A 27,432-nucleotide genomic window follows, 5' to 3' on the forward strand; every position below is an offset into this window, starting at 1 on the left:
GGGTGGGGGGGGGGGTGTGTGGGTGGTGTGTGTGTGGGTGGGTGGGGGGTGGTGGGGGTGGGGGGTGGGGGGGGTGGTTTTAGTTTAGAGAAAAGAGACAGCACTATCAGCCTAGCGCCCGGTGTATCCTTCCTCAACGGGCCATTTTTCTCGTATATTGAATATTGACGTTGTATGAGTGAGAGACCATATCGACATTATCGTGGCTGTGGGAATGTCAGGCCTAGTAGTAGTAGATCTAGTTGGCCTAATTCAAAAGAAGGAATAATAATAAAAAGTAAAATATTACATTTAAATATGTAGTAAAAATAATTAACCTATTTTTAAAATAGATGATACAATTTTTAGTGAGTTTCTAATATGAAATTAAATATCCAAAATCGGTACTTGAAAAGTTATGCTGGTGGGTGTTTCTTTTGCCTCGTTCCTGATCAGAATTTCAATGGCGGCCATTTATAGTTAATTTTGGCGACAGTCTCTTGTTGTACTCGATTTTGGAGAATTTCAATTCTGTTGGATGAAAATCTCAATTTAAGCGAAGGTTAGCGCAAAAACTAAACAAGCAAAACAAGCTTAGAGGTCTAGATCTAGCTCTTGATCTAATCTTGGTTTATGCTATTGTAATAAACTATTTTACTTTTACTAGATCTAGATCTAGAATCTAGATCTAGATCTAGAATCTAGATCTCGTTCAGCAGACTTTACTTAAACTTTAGATTTTAGCTGCTTAGCAGTAGTCGTAAAGCTTGCTGTTTTAGTGTTAGTTAGAATCTAGACTTAGTTTTTTTAGCAGCTAGAATCTAGATTTAGATTTCTAGACTCTAGATCTCACTCGAAGTCTAGATACTAGATTTAGAAGTTTAGTAGTAGGGTTGTCGGCATCCGCCGAGTTCGCGGTAAAAACATGACCCGAAATCGCCCATTACTTTCTGATACCGGACCCACGAGATTTGGTTTTGCATACTAATAAGTTTTTAATTTATGGTAATTAATTAAGTTTAAAAGGTCATTTCCTAAGGTTAATTAAAAAGTAGAGTGGTTGTCCCTTAGTTTTAATGGCTTTGCGACCTGATTGCATGCTGTCTCTGCTTTGGTCTTCCCCCTGTATCAAGGTTAGTTTCAAATACGTTGGAATCTCGATTTTTTAAAAGATTCCTCTAGATGAGAGTAGATTACTGATCAGACATATCTTAAGTAATTGGAAATGAAATTTGTTTTTGGATATTTTGACTCCGACATTAGTTATACCCCTCCGAACGTAGACACTGTATGTAGGTCACGCTGCCACCATTGTTATATTTTTTCATCCCGATCTTCCTGCCTTTAAGTTTGGTCCACTAATAACAGCAATCTTATGGCATGTGCAAACAAATCTAATTTTTTATTTCAAAATATATTTACATACCCATCTTTAATTTTTTCAGCTCTAGTTCTAGTTTTCTAGAATATGTTTTTCCTAAAAATCCAATTTTGTCAGACTAGACTCTAGACTGACAAGAGTCAGACCTAGATCTAGATCTAGGTTACCTGTCTGTTGCTATACACTAACATTGTGCTAACTGTAATTTTAAGTATTCAAGTTCTACTTACCCTTAGATATAGTTATATGCTGAAAATCAGAATCCATACACAATTCACACATAAAAACATTGATCTGATAACTTCATTTCACTTATTACAAAATGGCTTTTGTATGGACTCTACTTCACCTGCCCAAAATAACAAGGCAGTTATAGACACATTACAGTGTTCATGTCATTTACTTTAGATTTCTGACTATGGAGTTCTTTCATTCACTGTATTTATATAAAATATTGCTTTAGAAACATTTTCATATTTGCGCAGCAGTTTTATAACAAAATGGCTTAAAGATGGACTCTACTTCACCTGCCCAAAATAATGAGGCAATTATATGCACATAACAGTGTTCAAGTCATTTACTTTAGATTTCTAACTTTGTAGTTCTTTCATTTGCTGTATTTATATAAAATATGGCTTTAGAAACATTTTCATATTTGCGCAGCACACAGTTTTTTGGGGTTATGGGAGGAAGCCAACACAAAAATATAAGTTCTGTATTATTTTTATTAATTTCAACAGCATTTACAAGTTCTATATATCATTCTAGTTAAACTCTGCAAATATGAACAAAATACAACTGCAAGTAAAATAACTATGCTCAATTTATTCAGGTATACCATGATTTGTCACAATTGGCCAATGCAAAAGCAAGGGGATTCCACCCCTCACAAAAAAATTCGCCAAAAAAAAACTATTTGAGCTAGACAGAAAATCTTTTTTGTTTTGTTTTCATATAGTTGAGCTCTACAAGAATATGTAATTTTTATTTTTATATGATGATTAGTGTTTTTTTACCTAAATCCCTATTAGTAGAGTAGAGTTTAGAATTTAGAATTTAGGTAATCTATCGTTTTGGGTACGTAAAATCGCCCGCGGCTATTTATGTACGAAAACGTTACCTCATTGTCAAGGCTTTAATAGAAGTATATTGTCATACTTTTGTGTCAAATATTATAGATAAATGAATAATAAACCTAAATCAATGGCTAAATATATCGATATAGGCCAGAAATTAACTTTAAACAGCAGTGTCTGAGAGCAAGATTTGCTATATAAACAGCAGCCATTTGTAAAATAGAGTGGCTTCCCCCTGAATCTGGCGCTAAAAGCTTATAAAAATAAAACTTTGACAAGATGGCTGCTATAGTAAATGTGCATGGTTGCATCTGTTGGAAACATCGCTAGTCTTCATTTATTACAGAAAAGTTTTAATTCAATTGTTTAAAAACAGGTACATAAATGAATCAAGGAAACATTTCTGAATTTTTTAAAACATAAATCCTCCTCAAAATGTGAAATAATTATTAAAATTTAAGGAGTCACCTGTTTTTCACATTACAAATCGCGGGCGATTTTACGTACCCAAAACGATAGATTACCAGAATTTAAAATATTTTAGGCCGATGCTAGCCGGAATAAGATACGCATGCGCAATGGAGAGAAACTACGACTTGCCATCGCGGCAATGTTCTAGATGGTACTGCGCATGCGTGTTTACAACTGCAGAACCCTAACACCAACCCTAATCTTATCCCTAATCCTAGCCCTAATCCTATCCCTAACCCTAGCCCTAATACTAACCCTAATCCTATCCCTAATTCTAGCCCTAACCCTAGCTATAGGTCAATGCGCAGAGCTATCTTTTGCCGACTAAATGGAGACGTTGGGGAGAAAAATCTTCTTCCGAGTAGTCACTTCGAATATTTTAACAGGGTTTTCGGTATTGGCAGAGTTTGTGGTAAAAACATGACCCAAAAACTCCCATTATTTGATGACGAACACGCGAGATTTGGTTTTGCATACTAATAAGTTTTTAATTTAAGGTAAATTAAATAGTTTAAAAGGTCATTTCCTAATGTTAATTAAAAAGTAGAATGTTTTTCCAGTTGTTTTGATGTTTTTGTGATCTTATTGCATGCTGGGTATACATTTCAAGCCGTCCCTAGAGGATTTCATAGTGTCAGCCGCCAACCAACCAAACTGTGGAGAAAGCTCGTTTGGTTGGTTGGCGGATGACATCACGTGATGCATTTTTGTAATTTAATCCTTACTGACACAGATCGCCCGCAAACTGTTAAATTGTTTTATTGTAAAAAAGCATACTACTTTGGCTAGAGGTTATTAACCATCACATGAGTCTTGTGAACAACGCTTTTTTTTAAAAATAAATTTAGTTTCTGATGGTACATGACATTTAGGGCCTACATACAAATTAACACACAGAATTCCAATATTATATCATTCTAATCCAAACATTGATAACGAATAAATTCTACTCTATGTAAGTGTTGTAGCTTTAATCCTCGATACAACCGTAGTGTGTAACCGTGTTGTGAGTTAATTTGCTACAAAGTTAAATGCTGCAAGTAGGGGAGGTGAATATAACACCAGAATAGTTTTTTTAATAATGAGGTCATCATTAGTTCACACTTTATATTCAACTAAGCGAGAGGTGGAGGGTGCTGCTATTAACCCTTTACAGGCATATGCGCCTGCTCGCTCAAAAAAAATTGTATGTGGCACAGTCCTCTGCGTCAGTGGTTGCCCTACTTTGTATAGTACGCTTATTTATGTGTAGTAGCAGTAGTCTCGTTTGTAATGAGATTTTGAAGATACATATGGAAGCGGGAAATAATAAGTTTTATTTACAATTTACGTTATGTCGTTGTTCTATCACTACTGGTCCATTTTTTACTATTTCTCTTGGGTTAAGAAATTTTTTTTCTCAAAATTACGGGCAACATAATTAATGAAATTAAATCTAATTAAAATGCCTTTACCTTTATTTATAATGTAACTATTGAAAAAGAAAGTAGCTCAATGGTTAAAGATAAAATGATGATACTTTGCATATTTGTACTAGAGAATATAAGTAATAGAAAAATGCAAGTTAATTAAAACTGAGAAAAGAAGATATCTAGAAATAATAAATTTAGGGGTGTGGCACTGATTAATAGTGACTGCCAAGCCATAGGTCGATTTCCAGACTACACAGCTAGGTTGTTTTTAAAGATATCATGAAGCTTGAGATATTAGAACTAGAGAATGTAAAAAATACAATATTGCAATTAAAATAAACAGTTATAAGAAAACTACAAGCAATGAACTCCAATTAAGGTGCAGCATTGTCTATTTATGTTGATAACAGGCTAACTTCAATGTTGTACTTTGTTGCTATTATAGAAATAGGATTAAACTTTGTTTATTGATTCTGGTGTAAGTAATAAGAATGCCAGTAGGCTAGATACATTGGTGCAGGTAATGTATAAAGTAAAGAATCCTCTTTAAACAAAGCGATCCATTGGGCAGATGAAATAGAGTTCATGTTTTTTACCTCGGCATATGAAGGGAAGGTGTTATCAGTACTTTGCCCAACTGCCTTTACTTTCCCTTACATGAATTTGGTACCCATCAGAGCTGGGTGGACTCAGGACTTTCTACTGAGTTTGATCCAGATTCAAACTCAAGACTTAGGGTTAACAGCCTAGCACTCTACCGCTTAGGCCATGCAGTCCCATATAGGAAATAAATATACCATATAGGAAATGGATATAGCCTATAAAATAGGATACAATAACAGATTTGCCATAACTCAGAACAGAGTAGCATTCTCAGACACTGGTGTATAAAATATCACTAAACTGTTGGAAACATGAAATTTTCTTTCAATTAAGTAAATAAACAAGCGCGATCCACCAATATAGGAAAACCATTTTTGAAATGAATGTTAATACCTTGCTGTTAAAGCAACCCACTTTGAATGTTAAGATAATTGGAAAATGTGCTTAATCTATAGTCACCCTTCTCTGATCAGTTTTGGGCATTATTATAATATATTTATGAATTGTTGTCAGTGCAAAAAAAATTCTATTTAAAAAACCTTGAAACAATGTTCACTCAAAATTCCAGAGGGATAAAAGAAGAACACCAGGATGCCTACTGTTAAAGGTGATGGCATGCGAGGACTTGCTGTTTTTATTTCAGACATTAGAAATTGTGAGTACACATTTTTTTTAGCCAGCAGCTTGATACATAATTATATTCTAGACTTGTCTAATGCTAATAGTTGCATCACATAATGTTTTTCAATAAATAAAAAGCTTAAATAGAAAGCTACATTTTTAAAAAAAAAATATTGTAGGTAAAAGTAAAGAAGCTGAAATAAAAAGAATAAACAAAGAATTGGCAAACATAAGGTCAAAGTTTAAAGGTGAGTTTAATTTTAAAAATCTTATTTGTTACACATTTTTGACCAAGTAAACTTAGTCAGTTTTTAAATATTATTTTGTATTTGTGATTGTATTTTTGCTTGAAATCAACAGGAGACAAAACTTTGGATGGCTATCAGAAAAAAAAATATGTGTGTAAATTACTCTTCATATTTCTTTTGGGACATGACATAGATTTTGGTCACATGGAGGCAGTCAACCTGCTTAGCTCCAATAAATATACTGAAAAACAGATAGTAAGCATTTTCTATTTCAACATCTTGAGTAGTGTTTTTACATTTAGTGGGTGAATTGTTGCTTAGAAAATGGTACTGTTACTCATCATTAAACTGATATGTGTAAGTAAGCCCAGAAGAGAGATAAATGTAGTTGCTTGTGTTTTACAGGGTTATCTCTTCATCTCTGTGCTTGTTGGGGCCAGCAATGAGCTCATGAAGCTGGTCATACAGTCCATTAAGAATGATTTGTCAAGCCGCAATCCCATCCACATTAACTTGGCTCTACACTGCATGGCCAACATTGGCAGCCGTGAAATGGCTGATTCTGTTGGCTCAGATATCCCAAAACTGCTTGTGTCTGGGTAGGTCATCTTTTCTCTCACTTCTGTTGGCTCATATATCCCAAAACTGCTTGTGTCTGGGTAGGTCATCTTTTCTCTCACTTCTGTTGGCTCAGATATCCCAAAACTGCTTGTGTCTGGGTAGGTCATCTTTTCTCTCACTTCTGTTGGCTCAGATATCCCAAAACTGCTTGTGTCTGGGTAGGTCATCTTTTCTCTCACTTCTGTTGGCTCAGATATCCCAAAACTGCTTGTGTCTGGGTAGGTCATCTTTTCTCTCACTTCTGTTGGCTCAGATATCCCAAAACTGCTTGTGTCTGGGTAGGTCATCTTTTCTCTCACTTCTGTTGGCTCAGATATCCCAAAACTGCTTGTGTCTGGGTAGGTCATCTTTTCTCTCACTTCTGTTGGCTCAGATATCCCAAAACTACTTGTGTCTGGGTAGGTCATCTTTTCTCTCATCTTGTGTCATCTTGGCACATGCTTAAACGTTGTTTCCCTTTCAGACCTTAGGGTCCATGGGGTACATGATGTAGAGTTCAGTTCTTTCTGCAACCCCGGCATATGAAGGAATGGTGTGGTTAGCACTATGCCCAGTTGCGTTTACTTACCTTCCCTAGTGCCATCAGATCTGGGTTGACTCAGGCCTCGAGCCCAGGATCTTGACTATGTCTGTTAGTTATCATGCACTCTACTACATGACCTTGCCATCCTATAGATGCTTAGATTGGTCACTAAAACAGCCACTAGCTTGGCTATAAAGTAATTCTATAATATGCAGCCAATAGCTGTATTTTCTGCTAAATTACAAAAAAATTTGTCTCATTCCTCCATTTTGCTTTTGCTGAAGTTTGTTCCAGGTTTATTTTCCTTTGTTTTTTTTTTGCCACTATTGGTAATGTTGAGAGTTCACAGCAAGTCAGAACATTTGAGATTGGAAAACAAATCAAAGAATCCAAAATACTGGTTAATTAATCAAACCAAAAAAATGGTGTTACAACTGAAGTCTTGATTTTATAATATTATAGTGGGGTAGGGGATATTTAAAAAAAATTGTAATTTTTTAGACTAGATCTGGCTATTTTATTATATAACCATACTAAAACTATGTGCTTATATCTACTGTGTAGTGTAAAGCAGGGGACTAGGCACCTAGTGTTGTTAGGCCCAAGTTGACACCTATACTTGAAAGTAATGCCTATTTGACTGGATTGATATCTTTTGTTTTAATTGTTGCACATCTTCTGTATTTCTAGAGACACAATAGACTCTGTCAAACAAAGCGCAGGTCTGACACTGTTGCGTCTTCTTAGAGCTTCACCAGACATGATTCCCATTGGGGAATGGACTTCAAGGATCATTCATCTACTGAATGATCAACATATGGTTTGTAATATCCTAATATATAAAAAACCCCGTGCGCACTTCTCTCTCTCTCTCTCTCTTTGTCTGTCTGTCCGCAAAATATTTTCGCCGGACATCACATCAGAATCTACAGCGATATATCGAGAACTTTATACAGACTTTTGTTGAAAATAATATGGTAGATGTTTTAAATGTATAACCACAATTTTATTTAAAGAAGAAAAATAAAAAATAAAGGCGTATTCGAATGTAGAAAAACAATTTTATTTATGCAACCGGAAAAGTGTTTTAACTTGGGACAAGAACGCATTTAACAATGACGTCGCTTACTGTGTACACTAAAAAAAGAGCACGAAACTGATGACGTCATCTTCCGAGTTTAGAATAAAAAGAAATGAACTATTTCATTCAAATATGATTTAGAGCTATGTACGCTATGAAATGTATACAATACGATTTTCTCGGCCTAAACTTTAAAAAATTATTTTATCTATTTGGATTCTAGATCTAGAGATTCTAGATCTAGAGATTCTAGATGTAGATGATCTAGATCTACTTAAGGACAGCTTAAACCCCAAAAATGAATTTATGCAATTAGACTTAATTTACTTATTTCAAATGATGTAGGCTGATGAAAAAATCATTAGAAAACTATTTTTTGCTCTGAAGTGTTGTATACTTTCGTAAAAAAAATTTTTAAGCTATTTTTTTGGACGAAAACGACATAAAAACACATATTACTGTACAGCATATAGCAAAAACTAACAGATATTCAAATAAAACTTTGTATAACCATTATTTATTACATCTAAAATATAATGAACTAAAAATATTTGAAGTTGCAAACAAAACATATTTTTTGTACAATATTTAGTGGCATAGGTAAAAAAACACTCAGAAATTAACAGGGGGTGGGTGAAAAAAAAATTGTTTTAAAAAAAGTAAAGGAGATACAGCTATTATTTTAGCACAATGTGTTCTAATAATATTACTTGAAGTGTGTGTCAAATATTACATAAAAATATTGAAAACTTTTGGAGATATGATGTACACAAGAATTATTTTTTTTGAAATTCCATATTTTGAGAAAACAACAAAAATGTGATATAAAATGCTGTTATTTAAAATACAAGTTAAATTAGTGACCTCCTGCCACATAGGAGTCATCTTTAGGGTCTGTACAAGGTTTTTTTTTTCCTTTTCCCCTAGTAAGGGGTGCATTTATAAATTTTTGAGCTGCTTTTATGCGGGTGGTGTCAAATTTTTTAAAAGCCGAAATACAGTGGTACCCACAATTTAGACCTAAACTCCTAAAAATTGCTAGCCTACCCATCTCCCCCTCATTATAAACTATCACAGCATCAAACACTCCAATTTCTAACCTATCTTTCCCTACAAAAGTAACTTTAGGACATTTTTCCCAAATAATATGGTGGAACGCTTCATTAGCATTTTGCGTACCACCGTGCAAACATTTTTTTAGTAGAGTATCACTGGAAAGTTCAACAAATACTGGCTTTATAATTTCCATAACAAAATTAGGTAACTTATTTTTTATCTGACCTGTGCACCACTCACCACAATTTACATGAATACCTTTCCTATGCTCCCAAATTGCCCATATAGCCTTTTTCATCTTGTCTAAATTACCTACATTTGAACGAATAGCCCCCCCATAATGCCCCTGAATTCTTTTTATAGCTACTTTAGTCAATCTATCTTTGCCCCCAATACCTTTATATTTCTTCCCCCCTTCAGTAAAACTAACATTTTTATTTTCAGCTACTTTATCTAAAAGTTTTTTCCCCATCCTTTTTTGCACATGCCCGCAGCACTCCAACTTAGTAATGGAGGTGCCTTCATAAATTGGAGGAACAGCTTCAGCTATTTGCTTATAGCTTTTAGAGTCCCTAAATAGTTTGTGTACTTTAAATTATATAATTGTTCTGATCTGCGAAAGATCTTTTTTAGTCCAGCTGGTTCCATAGCACCTGCCGATCCATCATGGTTTTTTTTGCACAAATGTTTGTGGCCTTCAAGCCATTTGGCAAATTCATCGTCACCCAGTTTTTGGCCATCTTGCAACAGGTGTCACAATGATTTGTGAGAATGTCTACATCCAGGACTTTTGCAGGCACTTTGTTGCTCACTGAGAGGCAAGTTGATATGCCATTTTTGCTTGAAAAACCCCTGCGCTGCCAGGTTCCGTCGCAGGAGACAGTCACCTCACTTGTGGCCTCAACAGCTTGTAATTCCTCTGCTGCCTGTTTCATGCTCATATCTGCAGCCTGCTTTGTAGCATTGTGTATCCTAGTTTTATACACAGCTGCCCTAACACTGGAGACAGGCTGTGGCATATCCATGGCAGCCAGAAAACGACGCCCCTTGTTTTCATGGCAACCAATGCCATACATGGCAACTTGAAACCTCAGGTTTACATTTTCTTTGTGTGAAAATGTACTAATGTTCTTACATGTACTGCACTCAAATGTTAATTTGGTGTTGATCCCTGTTAACTGTTCATTAATATGAAACAGATTGTCCTTAGTTTCACCACATGAAGGGCAGGGAAATAAATTTATAAAAGATACCAGATCTTCTATGTTTATAAATCTGTAGCCACTCAAACTGCTGTTCTCTGTGACTGTGTCATCTGGCTTATTCAACTTTTGATAAGAAGACGACTTGCGAATTTCATGACTAGATCTAGTTGGATCTGCCATTTGTAGTGATGATGTAGATGTAGAATTAGATCTAGAATTAGATCTAGATCTAGTTGAAGGAGTTGAAGTTGAAGCCAGGCTGTCTGTGTCCCGATCGTCAGGATTTGTACTAGATCTAGATCCAGTACTAAGACTATCACTAGCATCGGCCGTGCTCTGATATGTGTACCGGTTTCCGTGAAACTTCCTCCTTTTGCTTCTAGATTTGTGAATTCTTTTCACTTTTTGTGTTGAATCCATTTCAATGAACAAATAAAACTCTTGTAATAGAATGTGAGAATCAAATCACTGGACTGTAGCGTTATCGAGAACGGAAATGCCGAGATACAGCGAGGTCGATGTAAACAAACAGGGTCTGTGAAAGGAGCTTTCTGATTGGCTGACATTCGAGTTTTTGTCATCCGATTCACATTATTGACCAATGAAAATTTATCTTTCATACACACTGGGTCTAGAAAGTAGTTTCGTTCGTATTTTTATTCTATGCCGCTTGGTGAAAAAATTATTAAAATCGGTTGAAAACTTTTCAAGTTACGCAAATTTTTAATTTTGCATAATTATGGCGATGGATTATCACATGAAGTGATCATTTTAAATAAATTATTTAAAATACTTTTTAATATATTTCACATATAATTTATACATAAACGTGTAGCAAATTGAATAAACTTAGCAATGAGACTATTTTTAGAAAAGTGATATTTTCAGTCCCAAATACTTCAAAACTGGGGTTTAAGCTGTCCTTAAAAACTAGACTTACACAGATGTAGACCCTACCTAGATCTAGAATCTATTCAAATAATACATTTCTATACTAAAGTATTTCAGGCCTTAATTACTTTATTGAAATCTTTGTTTATCTATGCAATTTGCTAATCTCTATAATATATAAAGCAAAGTCGTCGGGTGCCCGATAGGGCACTTCCCAGCGCCGCAGGCGCTTCAAATTTGGCAGGATCTTGCCTTGGGGCGACATAACACAGGGGCCGGTCGGCCGAAAAGTCTACGATGAGGGGGTCAAAACTGACCTCGACTGTCCGGCGCCTTATATGGGCGAATTAATTAAGCATTCAAATTCTCAATGTTTTCGAAAGCCTAAGCGAAGCTGGGCAGCATGCCTAGTAAGAGTAATAACAGCTGACAACTACTTTAAAAATATAGTCATTTATTTCATAGCATTAGATGGTCCCCTTAGAAATGATAAATTTATAAAATCAATATTTCCTGTAGAAAAAAGTAGTTAATGGTTAATTTAAAAAAGTACACAGTATTTAAAATATCTGTTTACTGGAAATAGCTCAAAAGTTGATTTTTCTTCTTTTTGATTTGCACAATCACAAGATTTTCCTTTTACTCGATAGATGAGGAAGTAATAACAAAATTTAAGTTTAAAGGTTATAACATTCCACAATTTACTTTTATAGGGTTCTTATCATTTGGGGATTAGATTTCAGAATAGGTATGAAAAAAGAGTGGCACCTTTTTACCATGTGCGGACTTGATGTTTCTTAAAACTTGGTTCTGATGTCATCATCTTTAAAAAATTTAGAATTTCTATGGACAGTGTTTGATTTTCTCATTTCAGGGTGTGGTCACATCAGCTACAAGCTTGATAGAAGCTTTGGTCAGAAAAAATCCTGAGGAATACAAGGCTTGTGTGTCATTGGCTGTGTCTAGACTTAGTCGAGTAAGTTACTGGCTTCATTGGGTTTACAGTTCTTTACTTCCTAAAGCTGGGCCTTGCTAGTTCTGTTTAACTTGTGCCTACATCTTCAAGTATTTGTATATTAAAGTGGGTGATTGTACTCACTCTACTGACACAGCTGTCAGCTACTAGTCAAACACTAAAGTGTTTTGGGGCTGCACATGCACTACAGTTAACTATGAAAACATTCATCTAAACATTACATTCACAAAAGTTTAAAACCAAATAAAAACATTTTTTAGTTGACACTTTCTATTTTCTAGTTTATTTTGTTTAACGATGAAAATGATGAGCTATTGTCATACTATTTCAGCAATGAATAATTTATGTAAGCTTAAATAGGAAAATTGCTTAATATTATTTAGATCCATTGCTGAGAATTATGTCTGAATGAGTACTGTTGTGTGGTCTCTGTAGCTGTGTTCCTTCAAGGGGTGGGCATGTCTGTCTGTTGTACTCTCTGTAGCTGTGTTCCTTCAAGGTGTGGGCATGTCTGTCTGTTGTACTCTCTGTAGCTGTGTTCCTTCAAGGTGTGGGCATGTCTGTCTGTTGTACTCTCTGTAGCTGTGTTCCTTCAAGGGGTGGGCATGTCTGTCTGTTGTACTCTCTGTAGCTGTGTTCCTTCAAGGGGTGGGCATGTCTGTCTGTTGTACTCTCTGTAGCTGTGTTCCTTCAAGGGGTGGGCATGTCTGTCTGTTGTACTCTCTGTAGCTGTGTTCCTTCAAGGTGTGGGCATGTCTGTCTGTTGTACTCTCTGTAGCTGTGTTCCTTCAAGGGGTGGGCATGTCTGTCTGTTGTACTCTCTGTAGCTGTGTTCCTTCAAGGGGTGGGCATGTCTGTCTGTTGTACTCTCTGTAGCTGTGTTCCTTCAAGGTGTGGGCATGTCTGTCTGTTGTACTCTCTGTAGCTGTGTTCCTTCAAGGGGTGGGCATGTCTGTCTGTTGTACTCTCTGTAGCTGTGTTCCTTCAAGGGGTGGGCATGTCTGTCTGTTGTACTCTCTGTAGCTGTGTTCCTTCAAGGGGTGGGCATGTCTGTCTGTTGTACTCTCTGTAGCTGTGTTCCTTCAAGGGGTGGGCATGTCTGTCTGTTGTACTCTCTGTAGCTGTGTTCCTTCAAGGTGTGGGCATGTCTGTCTGTTGTACTCTCTGTAGCTGTGTTCCTTCAAGGGGTGGGCATGTCTGTCTGTTGTACTCTCTGTAGCTGTGTTCCTTCAAGGGGTGGGCATGTCTGTCTGTTGTACTCTCTGTAGCTGTGTTCCTTCAAGGGGTGGGCATGTCTGTCTGTTGTACTCTCTGTAGCTGTGTTCCTTCAAGGTGTGGGCATGTCTGTCTGTTGTACTCTCTGTAGCTGTGTTCCTTCAAGGGGTGGGCATGTCTGTCTGTTGTACTCTCTGTAGCTGTGTTCCTTCAAGGGGTGGGCATGTCTGTCTGTTGTACTCTCTGTAGCATGTCACTAGATCAGTGCTCTCATCTCTCACAGATTGTCACAGCCTCCTACACAGACCTGCAGGACTACACATATTATTTTGTCCCTGCCCCCTGGCTTTCTGTCAAACTGCTTAGACTGCTGCAGAATTATCCTCCACCAGGTAAGTTTATGCAGTGTTGCAAGGATGTGAGCACTTCCTACAAAATTTTTTATGAGATTTGTATTTTTCACTTTCACTTGTAGGTTAGTTAGTTACAATGTATCTAACAGGATTGGTAATTCAGTGTCCATTCTTTGAAGAAAAAAAAATCACTTGTCTAACTGCTGCTCTCTGTTGATAAAGATACTGATTTCTTGAACTCACAGTGACCCATTGAGAGTGTCTACACCAGCAATTTTTACCAGGCTATTATTAAAACAAAAAATGGCTTGGTTACTATTAGAATGATTGTAGTTCAAATGAGCTAAAATATGTTCATATTTATTAAGAAAGATTCTTTAATAAATAACTATTCAGAAGGGACAGATTACAATTAAAAAGGACTTAAATAATAAGGGCGTGACAGTGCTTTATGAAGATATATTAGAAATGCTTACTGTATAGAGGCTGACTGCCAGGAGATTTATATTAGACTAGCTTACCCATTCTTCAGGTTGTTGCGGGCTGACACAATATTTTAATAGAATTTCATCAATGTGTGTCCATTAGCGTATTTTTAGACTCATGACCTTTGTTTCTAAAACTGAGTTATTTAAATGAATCATGGTTGTTGGGGCACAGTTACCTCCTAGAGGCCCCAGGGCGTGTTGTATGCAAATCTTGCATGTACATTAGTTACACTCCATAATAGTGAGGTAGACGCACCATGGCAACCACCCAAGCATCAGGGGCATTGCAGGGCACTCCCGGAAGCTACCAGTTATACTACCGCAGGGGTGCCAGGTACGGCCCCAGGTTCAGTTTAATCATCAAATGTCATGTGCCACAGTGTGTCCTTATTGTAGGTTGTTCTTCAAAAATCACACCCTGTACTAATGAGCGAAAGTAATACATAAAGGATAAACAAACACACACACCCCTACATACTTTGATTTATGTATACATATTATATAGATAATCTTTTTCCTGCCAGAGGATCCAAGTGTTAGAACCCGTCTGACTGAATGCCTGGAGACCATATTAAACAAAGCTCAAGAACCACCCAAGTCTAAGAAAGTGCAACACTCCAATGCCAAGAATGCAGTACTTTTTGAGGCCATCAACCTCATCATTCACATGGACAGTGACCCCAATCTACTGGTCAGGGCCTGTAACCAACTGGGACAGTTCCTTCAACACAAGGAGACTAACTTGAGGTAAGCTGGCTGTTTTTTCATCTACATTTTATTTAATAAGGTGTCATGTCTGTAGTTTGAATTTGGTTTTAAGTCAGTAGAATGCCCCAGAGTCCACCCAGCTCTGATGGGTACCTAAGTCATTTTAGGGAAAGTAAAAGTTGCTGGGCTTTGTGCTGACTACTTCATATGCGGAGGTCAAAGAAACAAGTGATCTATACTTAACTCAAGGACATCATGGTTTAAAAATGGAACTTTACCCATATAATATCACATGCTACCCCTATAATGTCACGCTACCCTTGAATTGTCACATGCTACCCGTATAATGTCACATGCTACCCCTATAATATCACATGCTACCCCTATAATGTCACGCTACCCTTGAATTGTCACATGCTACCCGTATAATGTCACATGCTACCCCTATAATATCACATGCTACCCCTATAATGTCACATGCTACCCCTATAATGTCACATGCTACCCTTGTATTGTCACATGCTACCCATATAATGTCACATGCTACCCCTATAATGTCACATGCTACCCTCATAATGTCACATGCTACCCTTCTCTATTCAGATACCTGGCACTTGAAAGTATGTGCTTGCTGGCCACTTCAGAGTTTTCTCATGAAGCTGTTAAAAAACATCAGGATACAGTCATTACAGCACTTAAGGTAACCTTTAGTTCAGTCATCACAACGCTTAAGCTCACCTTTAGTTCAGTCATCACCATGTATAAAGTCACCTTTAGTACAGTCATCACTATTATTTTGTGTCAATATTTGTTTTTCAGACTGAGCGTGATATTATTTTGTGTCAATATTTGTTTTTCAGACTGAGTGTGATATTATTTTGTGTCAATATTTGTTTTTCAGACTGAGCGTGATATTATTTTGTGTCAATATTTGTTGTGTTTCAGACTGAGCGTGATGTCAGTGTGAGACAAAGAGCTGTTGACCTGCTGTATGCTATGTGTGACCGCAGCAATGCAGAGGAGATTGTAGGAGAGATGTTGGAGTATTTGGAGTCAGCAGATTATTCCATCAGAGAAGAAATGGTAGCTATGTGAACTTTGTCTAGGTAGGCCAGTTTAGTTGTGATTCTGCTCTCATTGCTTTAGATGCCATTGTGTTTTAGGTGCTGAAAGTTGCCATACTGGCTGAGAAGTACGCTGTTGATTACACCTGGTACGTGGATGTTATCCTCAACCTCATAAGGATTGCTGGTGACTACGTCAGTGAAGAGGTTTGTTTACTTTAGGGAATTAAGTCATTATTTCAATTGTGAGAAACTTTGCCAATTCAAATAGAATTTGTTACAATACTGTTTTAAAAAACTATGAGAAAGTTAATGTATTTTTCCGTGTGTGTTTTCTAGGTGTGTTAGAAAGTTATTCAGATAGTTATCAACTGTATGTTTGTATGTTTTAGGTGTGGTACAGAGTTATTCAGATAGTTATCAACAGAGATGATGTCCAAGGTTATGCTGCCAAGACAGTGTTTGAGGTAAAGCTTACTCCTACATTAGGAGCAATAGTCATGTTGAACCTGCTCACTTAAAGCCTGTCTCTAACCAAACGTACTCACTCCTACATTAGGAGCAATAGTCATGTTGAACCTACTCACTTAAAGCCTGTCTCTGACCAAACGTACTCACTCCTACATTAGGAGCAATAGTCATGTTGAACCTGCTCACTTAAAGCCTGTCTCTGATTCTTCTCTCATTTGTTTAGGCACTTCAAGCCCCTGCCTGTCATGAGAACATGGTTAAAGTGGGCGGATACATCCTCGGAGAGTTTGGCAATTTAATTGCTGGGGATCCAAGATCTAGGTAAGGACTGAGTTAAAACAGCAGATTTTGTCAAATAAAGGTCTTATTTTTCATGTCACACATAAAAGCTACATTAGCTTAGAATTGTTCCTGACATGTCAGACATACAAGTAGTACTACATTAGCTTAGAATTGTTCCTTACATGTCAGACATACAAGTAGTACTACATTAGCTTAGAATTGTTCCTTACATGTCAGACATACAAGTAGTACTACATTAGCTTAGAATTGTACCTTACATGTCAGACATACAAGTAGTACTACATTAGCTTAGAATTGTACCTTACATGTCAGACATACAAGTAGTACTACATTAGCTTAGAATTGTTCCTTACATGTCAGACATACAAGTAGTTCCCCACCTGATGTTTCCCCAGCCCACTGGTCCAGTTCCAGCTGCTCCACTCTAAGTACCACTTGTGTAGTCCCAACACCCGAGGTCTCCTCTTGTCTACCTACATCAAGTTCATCAACCTTTTCCCTGAGATTAAGCCCAGCATACAGGAGGTGAGTTTGGCAACTGGTCTTTATTACAATAGTTACCAACATAAAGGTCAGCGCTGGTCTTTATTACAATAGTTACCAACATAAAGGTCAGCGCTGGTCTTTATTACAATAGTTACCAACATAAAGGTCAGCGCTGGTCTTTGTTACAATAGTTTCCAACCCTACCACAATGTCAAAAAACTAGAGCTGCTTCTCCTTCTCTGCAGATACTGGGCAGTGACAACAACTTGAGGAATCCAGATGTTGAGTTACAGCAGAGGTGCATTGAATATCTCCAGCTCAGTACAGTTGCATCTCCAGATGTTTTAGTAAGTGCTGGATAACACTGGTCATAATGTTGGTCATCATGTTGGCTCTGTCAAATGTCATGTCACAATGTTGGCTCTGTCAAATGTCATGTCACAATGTTGGCTCTGTCTGGTCACAATGTTGGCTCTGTCTGGTCACAATGTTGGCTCTGTCTGGTCACAATGTTGGCTCTGTCTGGTCACAATGTTGGCTCTGTCAAATGTCATGTCACAATGTTGGCTCTGTCTGGTCACAATGTTGGCTCTGTCTGGTCACAATGTTGGCTCTGTCTGGTCACAATGTTGGCTCTGTCTGGTCACAATGTTGGCTCTGTCAAATGTCATGTCACAATGTTGGCTCTGTCAACTGTCAGGTCACAATGTTGGCTCTGTCTGGTAACAATGTTGGCTCTGTCTGGTCACAATGTTGGCTCTGTCAAATGTCATGTCACAATGTTGGCTCTGTCAACTGTCAGGTCACAATGTTGGCTCTGTCTGGTCACAATGTTGGCTCTGTCTGGTCACAATGTTGGCTCTGTCAAATGTCATGTCACAATGTTGGCTCTGTCAACTGTCAGGTCACAATGTTGGCTCTGTCTGGTAACAATGTTGGCTCTGTCTGGTCACAATGTTGGCTCTGTCAAATGTCATGTCACAATGTTGGCTCTGTCAACTGTCAGGTCACAATGTTGGCTCTGTCTGGTCACAATGTTGGCTCTGTCTGGTCACAATGTTGGCTCTGTCTGGTCACAATGTTGGCTCTGTCTGGTCACAATGTTGGCTCTGTCTGGTCACAATGTTGGCTCTGTCTAGTCACAATGTTGGCTCTGTCAAATGTCATGTCACAATGTTGGCTCTGTCAAATGTCATGTCACAATGTTGGCTCTGTCAAATGTCAGGTCACAATGTTGGCTCTGTCTGGTCACAATGTTGGCTCTGTCTGGTCACAATGATGGCTCTGTCAAATGTCAGGTCATAATGTTGGCTCTGTCAAATGTCATGTCACAATGTTGGCTCTGTCAAATGTCAGGTCACAATGTTGGCTCTGTCTGGTCACAATGTTGGCTCTGTCTGGTCACAATGATGGCTCTGTCAAATGTCAGGTCATAATGTTGGCTCTGTCAAATGTCAGGTCACAATGTTGGCTCTGTCAAATGTCAGGTCACAATGTTGGCTCTGTCTGGTCACAATGTTGGCTCTGTCTGGTCACAATGTTGGCTCTGTCAAATGTCAGGTCACAATGTTGGCTCTGTCAAATGTCATGTCACAATGTTGGCTCTGTCAAATGTCAGGTCACAATGTTGGCTCTGTCAAATGTCAGGTCACAATGTTGGCTCTGTCAAATGTCATGTCACAATGTTGGCTCTGTCTGGTCACAATGTTGGCTCTGTCAAATGTCAGGTCACAATGTTGGCTCTGTCAAATGTCAGGTCACAATGTTGGCTCTGTCAAATGTCATGTCACAATGTTGGCTCTGTCTGGTCACAATGTTGGCTCTGTCAAATGTCAGGTCACAATGTTGGCTCTGTCTGGTCACAATGTTGGCTCTGTCAAATGTCATGTCACAATGTTGGCTCTGTCAAATGTCAGGTCACAATGTTGGCTCTGTCAAATGTCATGTCACAATGTTGGCTCTGTCAAATGTCATGTCACAATGTTGGCTCTGTCAAATGTCAGGTTACAATGTTGGCTCTGTCAAATGTCAGGTTACAATGTTGGCTCTGTCAAATGTCAGGTCACAATGTTGGCTCTGTCTGGTCACAATGATGGCTCTGTCAAATGTCAGGTTACAATGTTGGCTCTGTAATTTGACATCTTTATTCCATCAGGCCACAGTGTTGGAGGAAATGCCCCCCTTCCCAGAGCGTGAGTCTTCAATATTAGCCAAATTAAAGAAGAAGAAGCCAACATCAGCACCAGAAGGAGGAGAAACTAAAGAAAAAGAACATCGTAGCATTCCACAAGCTCAAATAAACAGTTCTGAAGCTTCGTTTGTTCAGCTCACACCTGTAAGTCAAGCTCCCACCCATGCATTTTATTGAGCTCCTACCTATGTGTTAACTCCTGCATTTAAGTGTTCAATAATCCCCTGTAAAAATTGAGCTCTCATTCATAAATTTTGAGCTCCTCCCTCCCACATTTAAGTGTTTAACTCCCACCTGTAAATATTGAGCTCCTACTTTTAAGTTTTAAGGCTAGACACCACACTTCTGAAATTTTTTCCCTGATAGATAGTCAGACCATTGAGCTATCTAACCTGACCTCTACAGCCTACGCTCATCCTTTTATGAGGGTGTCGCCTCAGATTTTAAACTTCATTATTGCTCAAGATGACTTAAACAATTAAAAACTACATTTATTTACCTTTAATTTTATACCAATTTTAATTACCAAAATTAATTGCTAGCCTAGAAAATGATTAGTGAAATCACACGTTTGTTTTTAAATGGCTACGATGATATGACTGATACTCAGTGATATGATGGGCTAGTTTTTAACCATTAATGATTTATAATGCACGCTGCTGCCTGCCTACAATATTAAATTAAATTTATAAAATTAAATTTGTTTCTTATAAACTTGGCCTACAATTCCTAAATTTTTAACTAAACAGGATTTGGATAGTTTCAGCAACATTTTCCAGTTTACTAATTTCAAAGGCAATTTTAAAATATCTACATAGTATTAGTCTGTTTCCATCCTAAAATTTTAGACTCATCTGCAGAGGGCGTAGCGACCCTTCCCGGCGCCCGGGGACAAACTTTCAATTTGGCGCCCCCCTCTGGAACAAATTTTCAATTTGCACCACCCCTCCCCCTCAAACTTTCCATTTGCACCCCCACCCCCATATATTTTTCATATTTATAATGACAAACTGCATCTAAAATGAGATTTTAATTTGTTTTTCCAACCCATTTTGGCGCCCCCTAAGGTCGGCGCCCGGGGACATATGTACCCCCCTGCCTCCCCTTCGCTACGCCTCTGCTCATCTGTCCTATTTTTAGTTGATTTAAAACTAAAAATAAAATATAAACATGCCTAAAAATGTAGCTAGGCATTATTTTATGAATTATATGTCTTAAACATAACCAAATTGATGTTCAACTGTCAAATTTGATGCATAGTTGTTTAGACAAAAATAAACAAAGTTGACTACCCAAAATGACCGATTTAGGATTTTTCTGACATTTTTATTTTTATACTGTACTTCTACCGAATATATTCTATTCTATTTAATACTGTTGGAGAGCCAGATTTAATTCCAACATTAAGCAGTAGTTTTTATCTACTCTCACCTCTAAATGTTGAGCACTCACCTTAAGGTGTTAAGCTCCGACCTGTAAATGTTAAGCTCCCACCTGTAAGTGTTAACCTCCCATTTATAAATGTTAAGCCTCCATATTAAGGTGTTAAGCTCCCACCTGTAAATGTTAAGCTCCCACCTGTAAATGTTAAGCTCCCACATGTAAATGTTAAGCTCCCACATGTAAATGTTAAGCTCCCACATGTAAATGTTAAGCTCCCACCTGTAAGTGTTAAGCTCCCACCTGTAAGTGTTAAGCTCCCACCTGTAAATGTTAAGCTCCCACATGTAAATGTTAAGCTCCCACATGTAAATGTTAAGCTCCCACCTGTAAGTGTTAAGCTCCCACCTGTAAGTGTTAAGCTCCCACCTGTAAATGTTAAGCTCCCACCTGTAAATGTTAAGCTCCCACATGTAAATGTTAAGCTCCCACCTGTAAATGTTAAGCTCCCACATGTAAATGTTAAGCTCCCACATGTAAATGTTAAGCTCCCACATGTAAATGTTAAGCTCTGACCTGTAAATGTTAAGCTCCCACCTGTAAGTGTTAAGCTCCCACCTGTAAGTGTTAAGCTCCCACCTGTAAGTGTTAAGCTCCCACCTGTAAGTGTTAAGCTCCCACCTGTAAATGTTAAGCTCCCACATGTAAATGTTAAGCTCCCACCTGTAAATGTTAAGCTCCGACCTGTAAATGTTAAGCTCCCACATGTAAATGTTAAGCTCCCACATGTAAATGTTAAGCTCCCACATGTAAATGTTAAGCTCCCACCTGTAAATGTTAAGCTCCGACCTGTAAATGTTAAGCTCCCACATGTAAATGTTAAGCTCCCAAATGTAAATGTTAAGCTCCGACCTGTAAATGTTAAGCTCCCACCTGTAAGTGTTAAGCTCCCACCTGTAAATGTTAAGCTCCCACATGTAAGTGTTAAGCTCCGACCTGTAAATGTTGATCTCTGTTTAGGCTGCCAGTACAGCCAATGCTGGAGGAGTGAGTGTGGACTTGCTGGGTCTAGAGACAGCTCCAGCTCCTGCCCCAACAGGTCTCAACTTCCTTGTTGATGTCTTTGGTGAGCAGCCAGCCACCAATGGCTTTGATTCTTCACTTCATTCCTTAACACCAGGAGCTGAAGAGAACTTTAAAAAGTAGGAGATTTTTTTTTACTCAACAACTTTCATTTATTTCTTATTTTAACAATGATTTTTTTATTGATAATGATAGTTTTTATTGATAAATACTTCATTACAACTCAATTTCATATTTGCAGATATTGACACCAGTGTATCAAAAATACTTTTCTTTACAGATTTATTTGCAAGCATAATGGGGTACTTTTTGAAAATGAACTCCTCCAAATAGGTATAAAGTCTGAATATCGACAAAATCTTGCTCGTGTGGGCGTGTTTTTTGGCAACAAAACCACATTCCAGTTCACACATTTCACATCAGACCTAGTCTTACCTGGCAACTTGGCTTCTTGTATCCTTTTCTCACTAAGCCACTGGTACAAACTGGTGCCAGTTTCATGAGATTTATTCACTTCAAATGTAGTTAGCAAAGGTTTTGAGTGACCTGAACAAATGTAGTTAGTAATGGTCTTGAGTGAACCTGAACAAATGTAGTTAGTAAAGGTCTTGAGTGACCTGAGCAAATGTAGTTAGTAAAGGTCTTGAGTTACCTGAGCAAATGTAGTTAGTAAAGGTCTTGAGTGACCTGAGCAAATGTAGTTAGTAAAGGTCTTGAGTGACCTGAGCAAATGTAGTTAGTAAAGGTCTTGAGTGACCTGAGCAAATGTAGTTAGTAAAGGTCTTGAGTGACCTGAGAAAATGTAGTTAGTAAAGGTCTTGAGTGACCTGAGCAAATGTAGTTAGTAAAGGTCTTGAGTGACCTGAGCAAATGTAGTTAGTAAAGGTCTTGAGTGACCTGAGCAAATGTAGTTAGTAAAGGTCTTGAGTGACCTGAGCAAATGTAGTTAGTAAAGGTCTTGAGTGACCTGAGCAAATGTAGTTAGTAAAGGTCTTGAGTGACCTGAGAAAATGTAGTTAGTAAAGGTCTTGAGTGACCTGAGCAAATGTAGTTAGTAAAGGTCTTGAGTGACCTGAGAAAATGTAGTTAGTAAAGGTCTTGAGTGACCTGAGCAAATGTAGTTAGTAAAGGTCTTGAGTGACCTGAGCAAATGTAGTTAGTAAAGGTCTTGAGTGACCTGAGCAAATGTAGTTAGTAAAGGTCTTGAGTGACCTGAGCAAATGTAGTTAGTAAAGGTCTTGAGTGACCTGAGCAAATGTAGTTAGTAAAGGTCTTGAGTGACCTGAGCAAATGTAGTTAGTAAAGGTCTTGAGTGACCTGAGCAAATGTAGTTAGTAAAGGTCTTGAGTGACCTGAGCAAATGTAGTTAGTAAAGGTCTTGAGTGACCTGATCAAATGTAGTTAGTAAAGGTCTTAAGTTACCTGAACAAATGTAGTTAGTAAAGGTCTTGATTGACCTGAGAAAATGTAGTTAGCTAGTAAACTTGAGGTCAGCTGTTTCCTTGACTGGGACAGCCTTGAGTGTACAGCCTAAAGCAGTGGAGCCTAATGTTGATGGAGGAGCTCAGGTGCAGCAGCTGTTTAATATTGAGTGTACAGCTGAATTCAGTGATTCCCCACTGCTCAACATTAGCTTTACGTAAGTTGATACATCTGCTTTTTATAACTTATGGTATTTTTATAATTTAGTATATGAGCGCCGTCTATATTATCCAGTTATGTTTTAAACTTGCCATTAGCAATACGTCTCTGTAGGCCAATCTATTTTCTGTTTCAGTTACTATAAGCTAATCTATTTTCTATTCCAGCTACTGTGGAAAATCCCAGAAATTGAGCTTAAAGCTACCTGTAATAATTAATAAATTTTTGGAGGCTGCTGAAATGAATGCAGAAGCATTTTTCACACGCTGGAAAGCATTGTCACAGTAAGTAAATTCTGTAGGTTCTGTTAAATGCTTGGACAGAATAGGACATCACTTTGTGACATGCACTAAGTAGGACATCACTTTGTGACATGCACTAAGTAGGACATCACTTTCTGACATGTAGTAAGTAGGACATCACTTTGTGACATGCACTAAGTAGGACATCACTTTCTGACATGTAGTAAGTAGGACATCAATTTGTGACATGTAGTAAGGACATTAATTTGTGACATGCACTAAGTAGGACATTAATTTGTGACATGCACTAAGTAGGACATCAATTTGTGACATGCACTAAGTAGGACATCACTTTCTGACATGTAGTAAGTAGGACATGATCAATTTGTGACATGCACTAAGTAGGACATCAATTTGTGACATGCACTAAGTAGGACATCAATTTGTGACATGCAGTAAGTAGGACATCACTTTGTGACATGCACTAAGTAGGACATCACTTTGTGACATGCACTAAGTAGGACATCACTTTCTGACATGTAGTAAGTAGGACATCAAATTTCAGGCCAGAACAAGAGTGCCAAAAGATATTTAAAGCCCAGTACCCTCAAGACACAGAACAAGTCAAACAAAAGGTAATGTGACACGACCTGCTGGGCGGCATTTATTTAGAGGTTGATATTGTTTTGTTAGATTTTTTTTTTCAAATCATTTCAGATATTAGGGTTTGGTCTAAGTTTCTGTTGTATATTTCAGATATTAGGGTTTGGTCTAAGTTTCTGTTGTATATTTCAGATATTAGGGTTTGGTCTAAGTTTCTGTTGTATATTTCAGATATTAGGGTTTGGTCTAAGTTTCTGTTGTATATTTCAGATATTAGGGTTTGGTCTAAGTTTCTGTTGTATATTTCAGATATTAGGGTTTGGTCTAAGTTTCTGTTGTATATTTCAGATATTAGGGTTTGGTCTAAGTATTCTACAAGGGATAGATCCCAATCCAGACAACTTTGTCTCGTCTGGGATTCTCCACACAAGGAACCAGCAAGTGGGTTGTTTGGTTCGTCTAGAGCCAAATAAACAAATGCAGGTAAGATGCTCAACCCTTGGTTCACCTAGAGCCAAATAAACAAATGCAGGTAAGATGCTCAACCCTTGGTTCACCTAGAGCCAAATAAACAAATGCAGGTAAGATGCTCAACCCTTGGTTCACCTAGAGCCAAATAAACAAATGCAGGTAAGATGCTCAACCCTTGGTTCACCTAGAGCCAAATAAACAAATGCAGGTAAGATGCTCAACCCTTGGTTCACCTAGAGCCAAATAAACAAATGCAGGTAAGATGCTCAACCCTATGTCTGGATGAGCATCCCAAAGAGAACTATGACATTTTTAAAAAACTTTTTCTTAGCTCACATCTCAAAAATTTCCAGTACATCCATTTCCGATGACAACACAAGAATATCTCATTTCCAGTGTAATTAAGATTTGAAATTAGTCATTGAAAAATAAGAAAAAGTAAGATGACATGATAAATTGCTAGCCATCACTTGGAAAAAACGATAGAACCAATTTGCTTGCTTTAAGAAAAGCACAGGTCACTCACTGACAAAAAATGCCACTTTTAGTCACCAGTGTGTTTACTGAAGAAAGAAATTTTTAGTGCATTTAAAATTTTATTATAAAGATTTCTTAATTTAATTCTAAAGTAGCAGATATCAAGTTGACTCCAGCCTGAAGGAGTTTTGTTTGTCTTGTCCCCAGATGTATCGCCTGACCATTAGATCGACCAAACCCAGCATTTCTCAGGCTTTAGGTGGCCTGTTGGAGAGCCAGTTTTAACAGAACACTCGGCCTTTAGTAGTTCCCATCTTGACTGTATTCCTCATTGTGACTAGGCTGTTCTAGAAGATTGTTGCTACATGTTCATGTTAGGCTGCTCATTAGATCATGGTCTGGCTCTAGATCAACTGTGTTAATTTTATTTATTTCTATTGGCTTTTTTTGTTTGCAAACTGTCCAGGGCACCAGATCAGCAGTGTGTCACAGGCTGGTCATCAGACATTGCTTGCTCAATGTGGGCATCTGACATTAGTCAGCAGATTGTTTATCTGTCAGTTGTCATGACACTCGGCCAAATTTAGCCAGAGATTTTTTCTTTATGTGCATCTGATTTAATTTCACTTTAGTCCTAGAACTTTTACCCCATTCTTTCAAGATTTGCTAAATTGTTTGTAACTTAGAATGCATGCTGGGTTAGTTGGTTTCAGCTAGGACATTTTATGATGGTCCCAGTGGTGACACCAGCCCAGGGTCCCAGTGGTGACACCAGCCCAGGGTCCCAGTGGTGACACCAGCCCAGTGGTGACACCAGCCCAGTGGTGACACCAGCCCAGTGGTGACACCAGCTCAGTGGTGACACCAGCCCAGTGGTGACACCAGCTCAGTGGTGACACCAGCCCAGGGTCCCAGTGGTGACACCAGCTCAGTGGTGACACCAGCTCAGTGGTGACACCAGCTCAGTGGTGACACCAGCCCAGGGTCCCAGTGGTGACACCAGCCCAGTGGTGACACCAGCCCAGTGGTGACACCAGCCCAGGGTCCCAGTGGTGACACATGTAAGCAGCTGTAGCTATGTATCTGGTTTGTGCCCCTATGACTTGATGTGGCTGAATAAGCTGGTGGGTCCAAGGGTGGGTCACTACAAAATGCTGTGTACAAGATCATTCTCCTCATATATACACATGTGTATGTATATGGTTATATTTTGCCTATATAAAGCCATACACACTTTACACACATACACCCCCACTGCAGATTGACCCTCACATACACCCACAGTATAGACTGAGCCTTCTTGTGATGTGGCTCTAGTCATTGTATCTGGTTGGTGTTTTCAAGTTATTGACTGGCATATGTTGTAGTGGGGCTCCTGTTGACTGGCATATGTTGTAGTGGGGCTCCTGTTGACTGGCATATGTTGTAGTGGGGCCCCTGTTGACTGGCATATGTTGTAGTGGGCTATAATGTCCTGTACTAGCCACATTCCAGTTTTTGTATAAATTTTTAGCACCAATTTACCCCCACCCCCCCACACCACAGGTAGACTGGTGCTTGCAGGACCTTCACACCTTGGCATAAATGGACATAACAGTTTACTTCTTTTAACCTTGAATAAATATATCAACTTAATCCTATTGTTTTATTATTACTGTACTATTGTTTATATCATGAGTATGTTTTATTCAAGATGAATGTACTTCTACCAACCAATTTTGGGCTCATGTTAGCTTATTTACAAAATTTAGGCATTTTTTTTTTTTTTTGCATCCTATGTTCTTAAGTTAAACTAAAATGGTGATGAGTGCAAGATGAAGAATGTTGGAAATGATGTGCAATAACTTGTTGATGTTTTATATGACTTACCTGGCCTTCCCAACAAGTTGTACCTGGATGGGGAGCAGGCTCATCTCCCCTAGCTACACACTGAGACAGTCCTCACCCTTTTGTGCTAGATGTCATTAGTTTTTTCCTCTGCTCCAGTATCTAGTTAGTTTTAAACTGGTCTAGCATGTATTTAAGGGGAGAAAACTTTTTATTCTTAGGTCAATTAGTTAGTAATGGATGTCATGTCACCACCATGATCAAATAATAAAATGGCTTTCACCA

General features: G+C 38.1%; 2 protein-coding genes across 3 annotated transcripts in view; both read left to right on the top strand.

Annotated features, from left to right (window-relative positions):
* The first annotated feature begins 432 nt into the window (after positions 1-432).
* LOC131937343 (AP-2 complex subunit alpha-2) lies at positions 433-27,432 on the top strand. Its single transcript, XM_059294671.1, has 24 exons — positions 433-541; positions 5,491-5,577; positions 5,723-5,791; positions 5,904-6,046; positions 6,197-6,390; positions 7,626-7,755; positions 12,043-12,144; positions 13,643-13,751; positions 14,725-14,947; positions 15,512-15,608; positions 15,854-15,991; positions 16,072-16,179; positions 16,365-16,439; positions 16,667-16,764; positions 17,142-17,271; positions 17,478-17,579; positions 19,388-19,567; positions 21,824-22,005; positions 22,167-22,339; positions 23,402-23,525; positions 23,695-23,811; positions 24,335-24,404; positions 24,721-24,855; positions 25,528-27,432. Exons 2-24 carry the CDS (start codon positions 5,514-5,516, stop codon positions 25,603-25,605), a joined length of 2,841 nt encoding a protein of 946 aa, XP_059150654.1. The 5' UTR covers positions 433-541; positions 5,491-5,513; the 3' UTR covers positions 25,606-27,432.
* The window catches only part of LOC131937346 (BTB/POZ domain-containing protein KCTD6), a 69,802-nt gene continuing 50,260 nt past the window's right edge, over positions 7,891-27,432 (top strand). For both annotated transcript variants that reach the window (XR_009386214.1, XM_059294684.1), the window contains exon 1: positions 7,891-7,912. The gene's annotated coding sequence lies outside the window, so the exon portion shown is untranslated. The remainder of the gene's footprint in view (positions 7,913-27,432) is intronic.

The sequence above is a fragment of the Physella acuta genome, unplaced genomic scaffold (assembly GCF_028476545.2).
Source record: "Physella acuta isolate Inbredline_101_S28 unplaced genomic scaffold, ASM2847654v3 ptg000208l, whole genome shotgun sequence".
NCBI lineage: Eukaryota > Metazoa > Mollusca > Gastropoda > Physidae > Physella > Physella acuta.

Coding starts and splice junctions, on each gene's coding strand:
- LOC131937343 (XM_059294671.1), top strand. CDS start 5,514: ATGCCTACTGTTAAAGGTGATGGCATGCGAGGACTTGCTGTTTTTATT. Junction 12,145..13,642: donor CTGTGTCTAGACTTAGTCGA/GTAAGTTACTGG, acceptor CATCTCTCACAG/ATTGTCACAGCCTCCTACAC. Junction 22,006..22,166: donor GCTGAAGAGAACTTTAAAAA/GTAGGAGATTTT, acceptor TTTTCTTTACAG/ATTTATTTGCAAGCATAATG.